Source organism: Equus przewalskii, chromosome 24 (genome assembly GCF_037783145.1).
Source record: "Equus przewalskii isolate Varuska chromosome 24, EquPr2, whole genome shotgun sequence".
NCBI lineage: Eukaryota > Metazoa > Chordata > Mammalia > Perissodactyla > Equidae > Equus > Equus przewalskii.
This window is the reverse complement of record NC_091854.1, coordinates 27,027,702-27,048,414: the sequence shown is the minus strand read 5'-3', so window position 1 is coordinate 27,048,414 and position 20,713 is coordinate 27,027,702. Positions and strand designations below refer to the sequence as shown.

Below are 20,713 nucleotides of genomic sequence, written 5' to 3'. Positions count from 1 at the left end.
AAATGCCATCAATGCAACAGTCAGAAAACAAGCAAACAGACCTCAGATGCTCCACTTGGAGTCCTAGAATCACGGTGTATGCCGTCTTGAGAAGGGGGTTTCGGAGAAGTACTTGAGGCTAGGTAATGGTTTTAAAGATATCTCTTGAAGTAGGACATGGAGAGAGCTTGGCAGGTTTCCACATCCCTGTGGCACACTTAGCAAAGCAAAAGGTTTCTCAGTGAATAAATTAGAAACATTTGTCTTTTGAAAAATGTAAGACTGTGCCAACTAAGGAGGACAGCCAGAGTATTTATCACAAGAAATCTTGGAAAGATTGAACTTTCCTTTGTCCCTTTATCTTTCCAGGGATGGAATATTAGGCAAGGGTAACATGGGTACACATTGGTCTAAAACCGTAGGGAATCCAAAGGTATGAAAATCTAAGTGTTTTGATACATATATTCTTATTGCTTGAGTCAACTACTGCAGGCATGATTCTCAAGTGGTTGGAATTCTCTTTGTTCAGATTATCAATAGAGAAGGACTTGAAGAATGTTAGCAAGGTGAGTCTTCCTGTTACTTCTGCTACGATGGGCCGTGTTAACAAGCCCTACTGTTTACATGCGTTTGACTCTTGGACAGTGTTGAAAGGGAGACTCTTGACTGCACATTGTGATTGCAGAAAAAGGAAAAATCCCTTTTATCTGTTCAATTTAGATTTAAAAAAATATGATTCAAGAGAGAAGAGAATCCATGCAACGTTGTGAGAATCCAGAAAAGGATGCTCTTATCTTTTTTTTTTTCGGTGAGGAAGATTCACCCTGAGCTAACATCTGTGGCCAGTCTTCTTCTATTTTGTATGTGTGTGGCCACCACAGCATGGCTGATGAGTGGTGTAGGTCCACGCCCGGGATCCAAACCAATGAACCCAGGTTGCCAAAGTGAAGTATGCTAAACTCAACCACTAGGCCACCAGGCCAGCCCCCCGAGGATGCACTTATCTTTGATTTCAAGGAATTTACTGAAAGGGCCTTAACAGGAACAGATGAATACCTGTTTTCTTCTTGCCTTTTAAAATCTCTTTGAAAAACTGAAAATCTGGGAAATTCCTTTTTTGGGTGTTTGCTAAGGATATGTGGGAGCACAGGAAATCAGATTGCACTGTGCTTCTGAGTGACAGTGCAAATACTGGGTGTGAAGCTACATGCTTCTGTGCAATCCTGGGCAGTGATCATGTTTCCATAGAAAGCAGAGATGTGCTTCTGTATATCTTGTGTGTGATGTATGTGTGCTTTTCTGCATTTTGTGCTCTACTTGATTCCCGAAACACTCTCCATTCTACCTTACTACATTTCCATACTTTGGACATTCGAAGAATTCTTTAAAACTGATGGCTAGGGAAGAGAACAATGTTATCTCTCTCACTGCTACTCCTTCATTTTGTTTTATATCTATCAAGTATTCTATGTGTAAATCACTGTCAAGGGTGTGTGTGTGTGTGTGTGTGTGTGTGTGTGTGAGTGAGTGTGACAGAACAGCTGGTAAATTCATGTCTATGTAAATTCTCATATGCTGCTCTATATATGTCACTGTTAATGTAATGCAAGGTCTGCTAATGGAAAAATTAATGACTTTGGAGTAAGGAGATATGAGACCCAATCTCAGGTCTACTAATTATTCTGTGTGTGACCTTATGCACATCACAGACTCGCTAAATTTTAATTAGTTTATTATTAAAATACAGAAAATAGTATATGAATGCTTATTTCTCATGAAAAACAAGGTAATAGATTACAAATTGTCTTGACATTTTGCAAGGACTGTACAAATAAAAGTCATTATATTCATCTTTAGCTCTCATATTCATTTAGTAATTCAGTTAATATTTTTAAAGTATCTACTCTGAACCAGATACTAGACAAGTTATTGGAAATATACATTGTTGAACAGGCTAGACATGGTCCCCGTCCTCACAGAGGTTTCAATCTAGTAAATAAAATCAATATTTAATAAGTAGTTAAAATGTGATCAAAGGGAATTGCAGCATACAGTTGGAACATATTCCCAGGTAGCACAATCTGCCTTGATGAATAGGAAAGGGCTATTCTTCCTTCTTAGTCTAATTTTTAAGGCAAGGGAAACGTGCCCTATACAGAGGCAGTCCTATTTTTGACGGCCCTAGTATAAGAAAGATCATGTAGTCTTAGGAATGCAAAAGAAGCCATGAATGCGGAGAGCACAGAAAACAATGAGAATGATCCCTGGACAGGCTGTGTACGGGGCTGAGTGTGAGTGTGGCAGGCAGAGTCAGACACAGGACCATGCCCCACTTGGTAGCCCATAGTAAAAATTTTAGACTTTGTCTAGAGAGCAGAGAGGAGCCGTCGAAGTATTTGCAGCAAGAAGGTGGCACAATAGTATTTCTGTGTTAGAAAGGTCACTCCAGGCACACTGTCGAGGGAGAACAAGAGGAAGAGAGAGACAGGTACAAATACAAGAGAAAACAGTTTGAACTAGGTTTCTGTGCAGTTTAAATGAAGAAAAATAGGCTTGACTGAGGAAATGTTCAGGCTGTTTAGTGGCTAGGGCTTGGTGATTGTTAGATGTGGGAAGTGAGGGAACTAGAGCAGTCGAGAACAATGCCCAAGTTTCTCTCTTAAGAAACGGGTGAATGGTACTGCCTTTCACTGAGATTGAGAACACGAAGGGAAGTGGAGCTTTGGGCAGAAGTAACTGCCAGCACTTAGTTAATGCTTCAAACTTGAAGATGGGATTCTAAGTGCTTTGTATGTACTCTGTTATTTTAGAATTGACTAAAGTGGTAGAGGTAAAATAATGTGCCCAGAGTCACACAGCCGTGGAGTTGGCTCCAGGGTCCAAGCTCTTAACCATGATGATGTACTTTGCACCTTTCAGGAGCACCGCTTCAATTGTGAACTTATGTTTGAGATGCCCATAAAACATAAAGTGGAAATAATAAGGGAAATAAATCTGAGAAGAGATTTAAAAGAATATTCACAGCCATCTACTTATCAGAGTTAAATGAAGTGAGAGTTGGGAAAGGTGAAAGATTGTAAAGGCAGGGAGAGCACAATTAGGAGCACAACAGATCTAGGGGAAAAAACCTCTCATATCATAAATCTCGATGTTTGGTAGAGAAGATGGCACCTTCTCAAAAGGTTGAAATGGAGGAACTGAAGTGGAAGGATAAATCTCAGAAGAGTGTGATGTCATGGGAGCCAAAGGAAGAGAGTGTTTCCAAAAGAAGGATGTAATTCTCTGCCCAGTGCTCCTGTAGGTCAATTCAGAAGGGATTACAAGTATAAAAGTATTAAAGGAAAACTTTCCTTTAAACATGGAGGTTAATCTCCCACCTTCCTTATTTATTATTCTTACAACCAAGATTCCATTAAGCTAAAAGGAATTTTAAAACACATATACTCACAAGGGTGGAGAAAATAGAAGAGGAGACCTCAGGGGATAAGAAATTTCAACAAATTTTGAGAAGATAGGAGAAAGATGTGGTTTATATTCACCTACATACCAAGTACCTTGTTAGCTACATTAGGAAGCACCCGCAAAAGGATATGAAAATTGATTTACTCCACAGACCTCCTTAGAGTTTTGAAGACAACAGGTACCAGGCAAGGAACTGAAGAGACAGTAAGAAAATGAGAAAAATTGACTGAAATTCTGTGTTTATAAAGCTGCATGGCTATGCATCAGGCAGAAGACCAGAATATTCTTTGGCTTGCTGCCGGATCGTCCTGCAGTGAAACCTTTCATGCATACAAAGCTTCCAATTAGCTTTTCAGAGCTTCACTCTTCAATTTTGAAGGACAGCCAGGGATCGCCACATATTTGTGGAAAACCTCTATCATGAAAGATAAAGACTAAAAGAAACAGAAAATAGAACTCAGAAATAAAACCAGGAGCACGGGGAAAAAGGCAAAAAGTCTATAGTTAATATCTTCTGAGAGAAATGAAAATGTTATGACATCCTAAAATACACAAGATGCTATGAAAAAGGAGCTTTCAGAAAGAAACAAATAACTCTTGGACAGTAAAAATATGCCAACAGCTAAAAGATAGTATGGTAGATGAATTGAAAAGATAAAAGTTGAGAAAATCTCCCAGAAAAGAGTGAAAAAAGACAAAGAGATGGAAATTACAAGAGAAAAGGATAAATCTAGGAGTGAGACCCACATCTAGCTAATAGGGGTTACAGAAAAAGAGAAAATAAAAACAATGAAGAGGAGGAAATTATCAATTAAATAATAACAGAAATTTTAACAAAATTGAAGCTTAAGTGCTTCCAAAGTGAAGAGGCCCATAAAGTAGTCAGTACAGTGGATAAAAAATGCATCGAAGCACCTCGCCATGAAGTTTCAAAAGATGAAAGATAAGATAAAAATTCTACAGTGTTCTGGCGGAGGAAACGGTATGTGTGAAACAGAATTTTGGATAATAATGGAACTGGATTTCCTGACAACAATTTTAAAAGCTAGAAAATAATAAATTAAAAACGCCTTTAAACTAATGATGGAAAATTATTTCTGATTGAAATATAGTCCGTGAATCAGATACCAAAGTCATCATTGGGTGAAGATCAGTGTTTAAGAGATGGTAAATGAATGGTATGAGGAAGAGTAGAAAGATGTTCCTGCCAGGTAATGAGAGCATCAAAGGAACAGGGGTTTTACGGGATGAGAGAAGAGTAATGGCTTTTAGAGAACAAGGGCGATAACAATTCCATTTTCCAATCCTGAAATGTTTAAGGTGTGAGAAAATCAGCATGCTCCACTTTCAAAGGCTGAAAGTTAACCAAGCTTCAGTTGAGACTGTGAGGGCCGGGGAGCACTCAGTGAAGATGAGGCTCAATGAAGTTGTTGATCCCGGTGTAAAGCACAGTCTCAGAGGTCAGAGGGAGTAGAGGAGATGGAAGCTGTGTGAGGGCAAACGCTCAGCATATTGTGGGGATGAGACAAGGGATGGAAAAGACAACCAGAGAGCCTACATTTGGGGTCAATAAAAGGGAAATCAGTCCTAAATGAATCAAATTCCAAAAGTCTTGGTGGACAGTGGATACTCTGGCCAAATGGTTCAGGCCTGGATGTTCTTTTTCCTCTTGGTTCATAATAAAAAAATTTGCATTTTATTATTGCCTAATAAAAAATTGGCAGCAACAGATGAGTATAAAGAAAGAGCTACGTGGTTCAGCACTAAAGTGTGAGTACTAGGCTCTGGGAACAAAAAGCATAAACAATTGATTCCTCACTTGTCTGTGCATCATACAGGCACACAGGGTATATGCCTTGAGTCAGATCTATGGCATCACAGCTGGGTGGTCAGTATGGCTACTGGTGACTCAAATTAAAGACTGGGGAATCTTTTGAGACACCTCCCTCTCCCCTACAGCCTCCCTTTCCACCTCTCATTTAATCCTTCACCAACACATTGGATTCTGTTACTTAAATATCTTGCCAATCCATCACTTCTCTCCATCCTGGCTGCTACTATCATAGTCTAAGCCACCATCCTTGCCTTTACAACTGCAATAACCTCAACAAACATTTACTAGGTACCTAATATATGCCAGATATATACCAGATGCCTTTGCTGGCCGCCTAACATGTGTTAAACCTCAGGTAGAGACATGGAAGATGCCAACCTGCAATGAGGGATTTCAAGTCAAGCCAAGTAAAATAACAAATACAAAAATCTCGTGATTCAGGCTCCCAGAAATGTGACATGCAGGAGTTCAAGAGAGAGAAAGTGATGGAAAAGGAATGTCCTCTTTTTAATGTTTTCAGTCGGCCTTCTTCAGATTACCATGTGCAAATAACCGTCTATAAGTGCTGACTTATGAACCTGTCCCCAAAATGTTGTTTTATAAATTTCGGGAGTTAAAGGAGAAATAAGGATGGCTTTGGGCTGAACATCCAACATCTTTTAATCATATCCTACTCTTTTGTCTCCAAATTTGATTTAACCTAAACAATTTGAAAAACAAAATGCTATATTATTTTGGTAAACTATCACTACTTTCTGTTTTGGCAATAAATTTGTGTTGGTAAGTAAAAATAAATCAACAAATAAAATGCAAGTTTCAAATGAACGCTCATTCAATACTACTTCTGTGTTGAAGTGCTGTACTGTACTGTGTACTGTGAACTCAAAGATGTGGAAGACAAGCTCCTCTCCTCAAAGAACTCGCCTCATACATGGGGAAATAGTGTGCGTAATTAGGAAGCAATGGGATTAGTGCGCTGAGAACTCAGAGGAAGCCGCTACTCATTCTTCCTCAGGGGAATTCACAGAGATAGTGACCTTTTAGTTAGAATGAGAGGTTTCTCAAGGAAATTATCAGTAGCTGATGGTGGTTGAGGAGAGAACCCCAAACATATTCACTTATTCATTCATTTATGCATTTGTTTGTTCATTCTGCATTTGTTCTTGAATACCTACTATATCTAAAGCACCAAGACAAATGAAAAGTGAACAAAACACAGTTCCTACCCTCAAGAACTCACAGTCTAGGAAAAGAATGACGTGAAAAACAATAGATTTAATGAGGTATTGTAGGTGCCACGATACCAGTCTGTGCAAGATTTCATGGCGTTTGGGCAGTTTAACCTAGAGAAAGATCTGTCAGGAATGTCACAGGAATTTCTACCATGATTACAAGTTGTTTTCTCCCACTAAAATCAAAGTATGGATAAGGTTAGACTCTTATCCTGAAGCAAATAACCAATCCAACTCTAATCTGTAGCTCCAATAGGATATAAGCTTTAAGAAAACAGGAACTTTGTTCAATTCCCAGTACCTAGATCAGTGCCTGGAACCTGGTGGTTATTCAATAAATATACATTGACTAATGGAACAAATTTGTGAGTCTAAAAGAGGACACCATAAACCTTATGAGTGAAACTTGAGTATTTTTGCAGACATGGGAGAAATGTATTTTTCTTCCAACAAATTCTGGAGGTTTGTATTCTGCACTGTAATTTGTGTAAAATTTAAAAAGCGTATTGTAGCTCCATGTTTCAAGTGAGGGGGTAACCCTGGTGATAGCATTGCACTGAGGCAGGACGGTGCTGTGGCCCAATTTGCCATTCCCAAACTGAGTGAAAATGGGAAGTCTCTTCACCTCTCTGAGTCCATTTCTTTATTGGTTAAATGGGAATAAAACCTATCTCACTTTGCAGAGTTGTTTAAGGATTAAATGATGTAATGCATGTGCATGTCATCTATAAGCTTTAAAGCATTATATAATTATAAAATGTAAACCAAAGTTAAATTTATCAGCTTTAAATATTACAAGAATGTCTTCCAAAGGCAGTTGATTAAGGATTTGTGTTTTTTTTTCTGTTTTTCTCTAGTGCAGTGCCTGGAGATGACCACCAAACGGAAAATCATCGGCCGTCTGGTGCCGTGCCGATGTTTCCGAGGTGAAGAAGAAATCATCTCTGTGTTAGATTACTCCCACTGCAGCCTTCAGCAGGTGCCAAAGGAGGTCTTTAACTTTGAACGGACATTAGAGGAGCTTTATCTAGATGCCAATCAAATTGAAGAGCTACCCAAGGTAATTCTTGACAACCTAAAATATACCCTGTAAATGATTATTTCATAGTTTCCAAAGACATGATAATGATCATGATAACTATAGCCTTCTATCTGGGTAATTGACAAATCATTCAAATTGATATAACTTGCCCCCATATTCTCATTAACTTTTAATACCACTCCATTTGTAACTTCATGTGATATGTTAATAACCAATTGAACTCCATGGAAATCATCATTTTTTGAATTATGCCTTGTTATCTTAATTTAAAATAGCCTCCAAGAAAATACAGATTGGTGCTTTCAGATCAATAGTTTATGTTTAGAAAAGAAAAAAGAAATATAGTGCTCTCTATTCCAGAACTGAAAAATTTGTATGTTATATGTTAAGGTGACTTTGTTTGGAAACCTTGAATTATATGTTCTAAGAAATACTTTTATATACAAACACACAGTTAATACTATTATGAAAAACATGTTGTTTCTGGAATTTGGCATCTTTGATTATTAGAGATATCACTGAGTTTATATATACAACTAATAAATATAGTGTAGCTAAAAATTTTAGCTAATATCAAACCTTGCACACACACATGCACACACATACCGCCATTATGATGTTGTAATATGCAAAGAAAATGTCTCCTGTGACCTCGTTCTCCACTGCAGAAAACATTGCATGATAAGAGATTAGTTGAAACAGGCCAAGGCCACATAGCAGAGAGGTTCAAAGTCTAAACCTCTGGATCCTAATGATCACCTAAATAAGTGACTCAGATTAAGTAGTTGGCATGGCATTTACCTGTGAAGGATTTACACAGTTGGTCAGAGGGAAAAAAAAGTCATGTAATACGTTTTCCCTCGTTATGCTAAAAAAATGCATATTAAATATCCAGGAACCAGAAAAAGAGTCTTCCATAATAAAACTAACTTATCAAAATCTGAGGATAATGTGCTGATCAAAACAAGTTATGAATAATTGTTTCATTTGGTATTATAAATTATGGTGTTTATATAACAGCTCAAAGCTAGGAACTATTTAATGTGTACTTCAAATCCAACATACTTCATTTTTTATAATCTAATTACATAAGGTCATCTTGAATCTTTGCTCAGGAGGGCTGGGTCAGGCTTAAAAAAATTTTTGGCCATATGGATTAGCATCCGGATTGCATATCACATAGTGGCGGAACTCAAACGGACTGTCTCACATCAGACTATGAACTACTTGAGGGCAGAGATGGCATCTTCTTCATCTTTGCCGCCCTGCAGATGAGCATTCACGGTCACTTTCTTACAATGGACACTGAATCTATTTGTTGTCACTGCCAGGTGGAACAATGCAGAGAACTTCATGTACCATACGACTTGATTAGCAAAACTATATATAGTTAAACAATCCATAAATGTGACATTTAGCTCTAATTTAGAAAATTAAGCATGAGTATTTTTTTTAGAGCAGGCCAGTCTAGGATTGCCAGATAAAATAAAGACCATCCAGTGCAATTTAAACTAAAAAAGATTTTTTTTTAGTATGATTATGCCCCAAATATTGCATTGGATTTATTTATAATAAAAAAATAGTTTATTATTTATCTGAAATTAAAATTTAACTGGGCATCCTGTATTTTAATTTACTGAATCTGGCAACCCTAAGTCAATCTGGTCATTTAAAATCTTTTTCTGGATCCATGCAATGGATTCTTTAAGACAAAGAGTAAAAACATGGTTAATTAATCAATCCAGTATTTATTTAATATGTAGTCTACTACACAGCATTTGAGGCTTTAGGGGGGGTTACAAGAGAAATACATCCCAATCTTTGCTCTCAAGAATCTGACAGTCTAATTGCAGAGAAAACTCAAGCATTAGAGGTGAGTGCACAATAGTGTACAATCAGAGCCAAAGAGCCAAGTACTGTGGTGCAGCTTATGTATAGAGAAGAGTTCCATTCTTAGAGGGGCTGACCAAAAAACACAGATGGAAAAATTAAGATGGTATATACAGAGAGGGGGAGGAGATGGGCAGCAGAGCTGTGAAGAGTCTGGAGCTGCAGGTACATGTGGGTGAGTGCCAACAATATGTGGGAGAGTAGGGAGGACCCAGGTTATGAAAGCTCTTGAGAGTCAGGCCGCATTACTTGAGTTGATGTATTAGGTAGCTAATGCCATTGGAGAGTCTTAGGCATCATGTAAGTTATTAGGAGCTTGAGCAGGCTTGGACTAACAATCAATAAAAATAATGCAAGTGAACCGAAGACTTAATATACCTCCCCAATGTATTTGAATTAAGGAGAAATTATTATCTTTTATTATTGATAGGCTTTATATATTTCGAAGATCTTTCACATAATCTTTCAAGGTTTCTCTGAGTCCCCAAATTCTATTTTGTTGCTTTCATAATATGGCCCTGTAAGTTAGTTTCTTCTAAAGTATCTGATATTGAAATATGATCTAAATTATCTAACACTGAGATATGATCATGATAGTAAATAGATACATTGGTACATTATTAGAAAAATAGGAAATTAAGAAACAAAAGGAATGATGTATTAATTAGAGTTCACTATGTGTGTTTCAAATAATAGAAAATGCAATCCAAACTAACTTAAACAAGAAATAGGCTTGACTGGCTCACATGAGTGGAAGACTCATCTCGGGACAGGCTCCATAGTTGGTATGTTTCTTTTCGCCTTGTGTGGGATCAACTTTGTTCAGAGGCTGCCTTCTTTCATGGTGGCAGGATGACTGGACTAATTCCAGAGTTCATTTCCACAGCATCCAAAAAGTGAAATATCTGGCTCCTGAAAACTCTTTCTGGAAAGGACAAGAAAATTTTGCCCCCAGAATTCCTCCGCTAACTTGTCCTTACGTCTCATTGGCCTTAATTATATCACGTTCATTGCTGATCCAATCCCTTTGCTATGGGATCCACTATGGCAAGAAAAATAAGATCACTTTGATTGGATTAAACAATGATGAGCCACCTCTGTGGAGTTGTGACTGCTGGCAGCAAGAGAGGGGAAGGGGTGTAAGGACTGTTGGGGAGATTCTCAAAACATAGTCTACTAACCAAATGTTAAAAAATCAGCATTTATGAGGAAGGTTTGCTCTTAATCAAAGACAATATATAAAATTTTTAAGGACTTGTAGGCAAAGTATTACGCCTTTGGTGATTAAGTAATGTATTTTTTGTCTGCTGTCTTATTTTCTTGTTTTCTTTGTATCCCTCTGGAGTTGTTACTACTGTGATTTCAGATTTGTTGAGTAATGAGATAGCCATTTATGTTCTTGTATGGCAAGAATTACCTTTTATAAATGTTTTATTTTTTTCTTTCTGATATTTTATACTGAGAATATTCTAGCTGGCTGTGATTCTCTACTATAAGATGTTATACAACAGAGAACAGAGTCAAGATTAACGGCATTAGGAAAAGATATGTCAAGAGTGTGTCAGAAAAGATGCAACAATAGATATGAAAGAACAGGAAGTTTTTTGATTAAGAATAGTTGAATCTGTGTTGCTTAATTTTCTGTAGTGAAAGGTAAAAATACAGAATGACATGCTTTTTACACAGTAATGGAAACCCACACAGCTATAATTTAGCACTGTTTTTCTTGCTATTTAGAGTTGGGAATTTAAAATTATAGACAGAGTAATAGACTATAATAGGTGTATATTATATATGAAATAGTGTGGGAAGGCAAATGTGAAAAAAATCAGTAAAGATAAAAATTGCAGAGAAACTTCTTGAAAATGAAGAGGAACTTTAAAAAAGAAGAGAATAGAAATAATTTTGGACAAGCTAAGGTGTGACAAAAATTGAAAGACATGAAGAGTGAATTTGGTAGATGAGGTCAATCTAACCATATGTAAAAAGAGGATGAGTCTAAATCTGAAACACCATACTTACAGAGTTTTCTTCATTGAAAAGTTGACAACCTACTCCAGCAATATATTATGGGTTAAGAACCTGAGCTTTCGATCCAGACAAACTGGAGATTAGATCCTAGCCCTGCTCTTTGGTTGAGAAGGTATTTTATTTTCAAGAAGCCTCAGTTACTTCATTAACGAAACCGGGAAAATTATAGTACCTTTCCTGTAGTTAGATAGATGATAGATAGATGGATAGATAGATAAAGTACACAGAGTATTGTGTGAGATCATGCATGTGGAATACCTGGAATAGGAAAATATTCAGTAATTGGTATTCATCATTCTCCAATCACAGATAAAGGAAAATTTCCATGTTTAATTACCTTGAGTAAAACAAAATTAAGATTTTATAACATCTCAAGATAGTTCTGGGTATTGACTCTCGAAAAATAATGTGGTGGCATGACGTCTTCTCTATCTGAAATCTTCGAAGACAGGTTCTAGGAAAATAATCCCCTGCCCAGAATTGACGATAAGTTTTGACCCAAACAACTACACCAGCACATTTGTGATAATACCACTGCTTCCCCAGAGAATTTCCTTGACTCAGAGAATCCCAGTGTTGTATCATTTTTGAGTAGATGAAACCTTGAAGATTATTTTATTTAGCCTTCAGTCATTACTAAATAAACAATTCTCGGCTGGAAAAGTTAACTTTTTCTCATATAAGTCTCATATAATCCACATGGGATGTTAGATTCCTATACAAAATTATTACCAAAGACTTTTTATTAGTTAGGATAGAATAGGTTATGCTACAATAACAAGTCAAAAGCTCAGTGCATAAGTGAACAGAAGTTTTTCTTTGTGTCCCATGAGTGTTGTCAGGGACCATTGCTCTTCAGGAACCTGTAGCTAACAACTACTTCAACTTTTCACCCAATACAGAAGTGTCTGCTTATTATTTCTCTTGCAACAGTTATCTGACCTCTTGATGAACATTTATATTAATGGAAGAAATCACTAATTTAAAAAGCAGGCCACTATATTATTGGAAAGTTCTGGTTATTAGAAAGTTCTGCAATATGTTGATGAAGTTTGCCTATATCCATCCACCTAGCTAGCAATCCAAAACTTGGCTAGACATTAAGGGTGATACAAAGATTATTAAGGCATGCCTTCTCTGGGCAAGGAACTATGCTTCTGGCATTAATGCCTTGATCCTTGAAAGATTTTAAAGGAGTTCATATACTTTGCCTTGGAATTCTTTTTTCCAAGACAAGTTTCTAAGTTTCTTTGACCATTTTTCAAGTACATAATTTCTAGATGCTTGACCATTTTGGTTACTTTCCTCTGGATGCATTCTAGTTATTAGCTTGGTTTTAGACATTGATGTATCAAATAAAAATATTTATCCAAATGGAAGTTTCAAACAGAGGAATAAATGAGATATAATGGAACTCAGGAGAGAGGTCAGAGTTGGAGATGGATTTGAGTCACCCTCCTAGAAGTGAGAATAGAACCCAGACACAAGATAATATGTCTTAGAGAAAAAGGAAAAAGAAAATTCTGAGAAACAAATATTTAACTTTAAAAAGAAAAATGATAGGGGCTGGCCCCGTGGCCGAGTGGTTAAGTTCGCGCACTCCGCTGCAGGCGGCCCAGTGTTTCATTGGTTCGAATCCTGGGTGCGGACATGGCACTGCTCATCAGACCACGCTGAGGCAGCGTCCCACATGCGACAACTGGAAGAACCCACAACGAAGAATACACAACTATGTACCGGGGGGCTTTGGGGAGAAAAAGGAAAAAATAAAATCTTTAAAAAAAAAAAAAAAATGATAGTACAAACTCATCACAAGAACTTGCTTAGAGGTTACTTGTGTTTCCCCTGGCAGGCAAGGCAGCTTTGAGTACAGGGGTAAAACTGGGAAGTCTCATTGTGCTCATGAAGCTAAAAGACTCCATGAGTGAGAGAAGTATGACATCTCAGCTGATTTTGATCTAGGTTCTATAGCTTAGACAAATCTATTTGCTCATAATGAGCAGAAGAAAAGGATATAACCCTTACTGTGTAGCCCTTTAAAGGTAATTCTGGATATTTCCAATCTTCCAAGGTGTTTGAGATTTACGGTCATGAGCGTTTCACTTGTAGAGACTTCAAAGGAACTGATGTATATATAAGAAAGGTGAGGTTCTAGCTTCATATCAGAGTGCCATAAAACACTCAGAGGGACACAAAATGAGTGAGATGTAGGGAAGTTGTAGGGATATTTTTAAATAGCAGGAAAACCATAGAAGCAAATAGTAATCTGAATATTAAGTAATTTGAATTTGAATATTAAATAATTTGAATTTGAATATTAAGCAATATATTCTTAAAACTTGTTCATTTTCTGGAGGCATATTGATGATGTCTCCATTTGGGCTCTGATTTTGCCTCAGTATGACCCAGATTAGTAGTTCCCACACTTCTGGATTTCAAAATCCAGCAAAATGTGGGAACTGAAATTCTCTTTTTTTCCCTAAATAAACATTTAAAAAGTCTCATATAAGATTTTTGTTATTTTATTGTACAAAGAATACTTTAACAGCCAATTGTGGAACACACTCATAAACACAGAATAAATGGTCTTCCCTCACAAGAAAAGATAGGCAGTAAACCTATACTCTTTTTGTTTTAAATAGCAGATTTATTAAGTTCACTGACCAGCAAATTCACCCTCACAAAGTGTACAATTCAGTGCTTTTATTATATTCGCAGAATTACACCACTGTCTGATTCCAGAAAATTTTAATCACTCCCTAAAAAAAACACTACACCTATAGCAGCCACTCCAGGTTCTCTGCTTCCCCTCACCTCTGGCAACATCTTTCTCCATGAATTTGCCTCTTCTGGACATTTCATATAAGTGGAAGTGTAAAACATAGGGCCTTTTGTGACTGGCTTATTTCACTAAGCATGATATTTTCAGGGTGTAGCCATGTGATAGCACGTATTAGTACATCATCCTTTATCATTGCCAAATAATATTCCTTTGTATGGCTATACCATAAGCCACGTTTTAAACATAGGATATAACACTTTTTGAAATGAAAACAAATTACTATCAAATGTTTCTCTTCTATAACAGATTGTGTAATTGTTTTCTCAACACAAATCCATCAGTTTGGGGCTTTGAAGTCCATAGTACACATGAAACTGAGCTCCAATACCCAACTTCCTCCAGTATTCTGTTTTTAATTAAGCAATTGTTGAAATTTCACAAGGGTATACAGTAAAAACGAAAGTGAATTCTCAACAAAATTACATCCAGAGTAGAATATTGTTGGTAAATTGAGAGATGACAGAAAAAATAGCCTCCATATCTATAGTCACTTCTTCCGGGAAGAAAACAGACCAAGGGAAGCCAGGTGTGAGACAAGGGCTTCAGAAAACAGTGGCATGGTGGTCGCGCCTCCATGTGGGCCACTCATGCAGGGCTGTAGAGCTGAAACATTGATCATCCAATATGGAGCAGTCAGGAATTTATCAAAGAGGGATGTTTTAGACCGGCAAAAATTTTATCATGGCCTGGCTCCAGTCACTGGCCCATGAAATAGCAGAAATCCTCATTGACTCTTCAGAAAATAAATGAGCAGCAAAAATGCACCTGAATTGTGCCAGCAGCCAGCAGGTAAAATAGAGCTCCAAGTTAATGACCAGCAAATGGACTATGACAGCCGTGTTGGACCTGTTCGCACTGAGCCTGCACGTGCGAGCCAAGCACGCTCTCTGCTCAGAGGCCTGGCCCCTGCTCTTGCTCTGTCAGTGTTGCTCTCCCACATGGCCTGCTCCCTCATTTCCTTCATGTCTCTGCGCAAACATCACCTTACCAGACAAGCTTTATCCCACTATCTTATACAAAATAACAACACGCACCACCTCTGCCACTTACTCCCCCCAGCAATATTTTAGGCTTAGTTATATCTCTAGAAGATTTCTAGTGCCATTTAGTTATGTTAGCCAGTTTTAAGGTATTTCCTTAACACTTTATCATTGCTGTAAAACATCAACATCAATAGCACCCTCTGATAGGGGGTCTATTATTTTACAAAGAGTAAGACCTTTGACAGTGGCCAGACGTGAGGAAGGACAGGAAAAGTTGGAATACATCTGCATAAGACATATAGAATCAGATGAGTTTTGTGGCTCCTCCATAATCCACTACCTGATACAGTGCACTCTGCACTTTTTCCTTGCTCTCAAACTCTGAGACTTTATCCATATAAATTAGAGCTGGCACATAATATTTTCTTAGATTAAGGAATATACTCTCTGACTCTAGAAACAGTCAAGGAGCGGTATCAAGGAACATACTTTTACATCTATGGGGATGGAGGGGAAAATAAGTTCTCTAACGTTCCTGTCAAACTTAATCTTTTCTGATTCCCTCATTCGAGATTCTTTTTATTTTTTTATTTTTTATTTTTTTATGAGGAAGACTGGCCCTGAGCTAACATCTGTGCCCATCTTCCTCTGTTTTTCATATGGGATGCCACCACAGCATGGCTTTGAGATTCTTTTTAAATAGAGAAAAGTGGTAACAAAAGGAAGCGTTCTGAGAGTAGTGATTGTAGTTACTGGCTATTATCACAGAACTACTACAGTACAATGTAAAGAGTAATGGAGAGAAAGGACCTTGGTTTAACACGAGTTATGACGCTAATTAATCATGTGACTTCAGACATATTATTTAACCCCTTGGAACCTTAGCTTCTTCATCTGTAGCAGATTCTAATAAATATGTTCCTCAACATCTCTTCAGATTGCAATGAGAATCAAAAATATAAAGCATATGAAAGCACTATGAAAACAGCAAAATGATATAAACTCCTGAGTTAAGAGAAATGGTTTATTTATTTTTTGTGTGTGAGGAAGATTGTCGCTGAGCTAACATCTGTGCCAATCTTCATTTACTTTATGCGGGATGCCGCCACAGAGTAGCTTGATAAGCCATGCTAGGTCCGTGCCCGGGATCCGAACCCGCAAACCCTGGGCCAGTGAAGCAGAGCATGAACCCAACCACTGTGACACAGGGCCAGCCAGAAATCGTTTATTTTTATGAGAAAGGGCATATGTTTAATAAAGTTTATTTGCTTCATTAATATAAATTTAGACAAATACAGCACTACAATAACGAAAAGAATTTAAGTGGTAAACAAATGGCTAGAGAGTTACTATTTAATATGGATTTACCATTATGTCAATTTTTTTTATTGTAGGCCACAAAGACCAACTGACCATTTTAGGTAAAGAAAAACATTTATTAGAAATATATCTGTGGTTCATAAAATTAATAGGAACCTGAAGAACTTTCAATGGGAAAAGGGTAGGAAACAAGAGAGCTCTGGATTGCTGCACAGAATTCACAGCACAGTGACAGTATGGGCCACACACTGCTGCCCTTGTGAGGGGTGCAATGTCCAGACACCCCCAGGTAATCATGATGCTGCTCAAGATCCAGATTCCATTTGACTCCTCAAATGATATACAATGAGGTATGCCTGTAAAAGCAAGGTCAAGATACAAATGGGAAAAGGAGAATGGGTGCTGGACAAGCAAAAAAGAAAACAGTGCCCTCCGATATTCCACATTTCATATATCTTAAATTGTATTGATTTTTTTTTATTCACTGATATTTGCTACTTAGGATTTAGAAGCCTGAGGCCATGTTTTCCTTCGACCTTTAAACAAAGTTTGTTTGAAATCAAGGACACTTGCTTATTTTGTGAGAGGTCTAATGAGATCAAAGGAGCCATAGGAGAAATATTTTAAGATGACAAATTCTGAAATGCTCATTCATGATTGTGATTTTAGTGTATCAAAACTTGAGTGATCTTTGATTATTTTTTCTTCTACTCAAAAAGAATCTTTCTTGTATCACTATAGTTGCTGATTAAACAATTGTCATGATTAAGAAATATGGAAAGCTCTGCTCTAGATTAAACATGGCCTAAATTTGCAAATGTAGAACACAGAAAGTACCACTTGTTTAATAACGTTGCCTTATTTTTTAAATTTCACAATAACAGATTATTCCTGAAGTGTTTGTTCTGCAAAAATGCAATTGCCCATAACCTTGGCATTTTACATAAGGAGCCCCACATATATCTATCTATAGAGGTCTCTCCTAAGATCCTGGGTTTAAATAAAGGTGAAAAAAAATGACCTTTTTCAACTCTCTTACTCCCTCATAGATATTCAGGGTGCATTATTTTGTCCTGCAGTGCCAAAGGTATAGAATTTATCTGAATATAATAAAACCATGGCCAGAATAAAGTTGGCACATGGGTGATGCATAAATAATCAAAATTTGATTCCCTTTAATGTCTTGCCTGAAGCATCTTTCTCCAAATCTGTTCTTTTATTGCAATTATTTTGGCATTCAAACGTGTAGTTATTTTTTTCAATTGATAAATAATGTAGGTAGACTCTCTGGGGGCCCAAGGGAAAGTGAGATGAAGGATAAATTTGTAAAAAACATAGTTTATATGTGGAAAATTTAGGTAATTTTTTGTTACTCAGATTTCTATTTTTATTTAAAATGCCTTATTGTTTCAAAAGTTTCTACCGTCAACAACTCTTTTTTTTTTTTTTTTAAAGATTTTATTTTTTCCTTTTTCTCCCCAAAGCCCCCCGGTACATAGTTGTATATTCTTCGTTGTGGGTCCTTTTAGTTGTGGCATGTGGGACGCTGCCTCAGCGTGGTTTGATGAGCAGTGCCATGTCCGCGCCCAGGATTCGAACCAACGAAACACTGGGCCGCCTGCAGCGGAGCGCGCGAACTTAACCACTTGGCCACGGGGCCAGCCCCCCGTCAACAACTCTTGATTTTGTGTGTCAGTGATCAACTGGGACTTCTGTAGTACCCCAGTCGTTTTGTGATCTGTTTTATCTTCCAATTGACGACTTACTCATCCCACCGTTTATTGCTAACATTTACTCGAATATCAAATCTCATTGAGATCATTTCAATGAGATTTTTGAAAACCTATTTGCTGATTTTTCTGCCAACTTTTGGGAAATGATATCAAAAAAACAAATTCTAGGTAAAATATATCCATTGATTTGTGCATTCATTCAGCAAACATTTCCTGAGTACCAGTTATGTGCAGACAACTGTTGTAGGAGCTGGAGGTACATTATTGAGCAAGACCAACAAGTTCCTATCCTCGCAAAATCTACATTGCTGCAAAAAGAGAATTTAAATAATTTTTAAAAGAAAACCTTAGGTAATGACAAGTGCCATGATGAAAATACAGCAGGGGAACAGCTGGGAAACTACTTTAGGTTGAGAGGACAGTAAATGCTTCTCTAAGGAGTGACGTTTTTTGCTGAGTTTGGTTTGACAAGGAGGAGTCAACCATGCAGATTTGAGAAAGAGCAGTCCAGACAGAGGGAAACCTTTGGGGGAAGAATGAGTATGGTGCATTTGAAGAACAGAAAGAAAGCAGGTGTGTAATTGGGGGGTGAGGAGTGTAAAAGATGCAATAGGAAATGTAGGTAGATAGTGAGGCTAAACCAGGAAGTTCGAGTAAGCCACGGAAGGCCTTAATATTTTATTCTAAGTGAGACGAGGGGCCACTGAAGGATTTTAAGGAAATAGGTGATATGAAATAACCTATATTTTTTTAAATAACACTCTGGCTGCAGTGTGGGAGTACATTGTGACAAGTCAAGAATGGAGGCAAGGAGATTAGAGGCTGCAGTAGTTTTTCAGGTGAAAGGTTGGTGGCTTCAACTAGATTGATATTAGTGAAGAAAGGAAGCATGGCAGACTATGTGTTTTAGATAAAGTTCATAGGATTTGCTAATGGAATGGATTTGGGATATAAGAGATTAGCAACAGAAAAGAGGTTGAAAAGAGGTTTAGAAAGAATTGCTATTGAGAAAAGAAGACAACAAGGAAAAAAAGAGTTGCGATGGATATAGGAAGAAACCATGTGTTGTCATGGACGCTAAGAAAAGAACAGAAGGTGTTTTAAGAAGAGAGAATGGTAAAGTAAGAGGTTGACTTCGATGACAAAGGAGAGACCATTGTATTTGCTAGCATGGAAATAATTGGTGACTTTGATAAGAGTGGTAGAGGGAAGACTCAGTGAAGTGGATTGAAGAGACAGAGGCAGATATATACAGCTCTCTTCAGAGGTTTTGCTGTGAGGGAAAGCAGCAAAATGAGACAAGCTAGACAGAAGTTTGAAGTCAAGATAAGGGTTTTTTTAATTTGTTTTTTATTATCAATGGCATTAAAGTACATTTGCACAATAATGAGAATAAATTAGAAGGAAGGAGGAGAGACTAAAGAATGAAATCGATGGGATAATCTTAGGAGCAAAGTCCTGAAGGCAAATGTTCATGGGATCCACAGAGTGTGTGAAGGGGTCACCTTTGAGAGGAACAGCATACTTCATCCGTTCTAATAAGAGAGAAGGAAGAAAATATGGGTACAGATGATGATGGTTAGTAAGACTTGAGGAACGTGATGGATGTTGAAATTTGGTTCAAATGATAGTGGTCACAATGTGTTAAAGGAATGCTGGCATTGGTGAGCTGTAAGGGTAGGAAGTGGCAATCTCTCAATGAGCTGAGAGGGTGGAAGAAAGGGGTGCACGGAGCTTAGAGTTACAGAAGGATATAATTTACAAAAGGAATTGGCCTTAAATGTATAAATTAGCTATATTTTGTAAAGTTTGTTCTTGAAGTGATGGGTCATCAAGAAATAGATGCCAGACCCAAGGTCGTCTAAAGTCTTATTAGCTTACATGCCTGACCAGTGTTAGCAGCAGAAACTGAGAAGAAGAAGACAGGTGAAAGAGCTAAGGGGAGAAGGCAGTAAATGCAACAAATATTTATTGAGCACCTACTGTGTGGTAGGCACTTCATACGCAGTAGCTCCTTTGTCCCCAGAATAACTCTGACAAATAGGTTTTGTTATCCTGGTTTTAAGTACAAGGACACTGAAGCACAGTAAAGTTAAAGAATTTACTAAACGTTATACAGCTAGAAAATGGCACAATTAAAATAGCAGTTTAAGATCTATATTACTCCAAATCCCCTGTTCTTTTCACTTTACTAATCTGAGGGAAGACCTTCTAGAATTTAACATTTGACTAGACTTGAGGATGAACAAGAAGGAGGAATCAAGGATGATAAGATTTTCATCCTAGAGAACTGGGAAATGATACTATTAAAAATATATTGGGGGGCCGGCCCCTTGGCCGAGTGGTTAAGTTCGTGTGCTCTGCT

General features: G+C 37.5%; 1 protein-coding gene across 9 annotated transcripts in view; it reads left to right on the top strand.

Annotated features, from left to right (window-relative positions):
• Window positions 1-20,713, top strand: part of LRRC7 (leucine rich repeat containing 7) — a 492,999-nt gene that overhangs the window by 191,543 nt on the left and 280,743 nt on the right. For all 9 annotated transcript variants that reach the window (XM_070592305.1, XM_070592302.1, XM_070592303.1 and 6 more), the window contains one exon: window positions 7,365-7,567. In XM_070592305.1, the coding sequence (XP_070448406.1) occupies window positions 7,365-7,567 (203 nt within the window). The remainder of the gene's footprint in view (window positions 1-7,364; window positions 7,568-20,713) is intronic.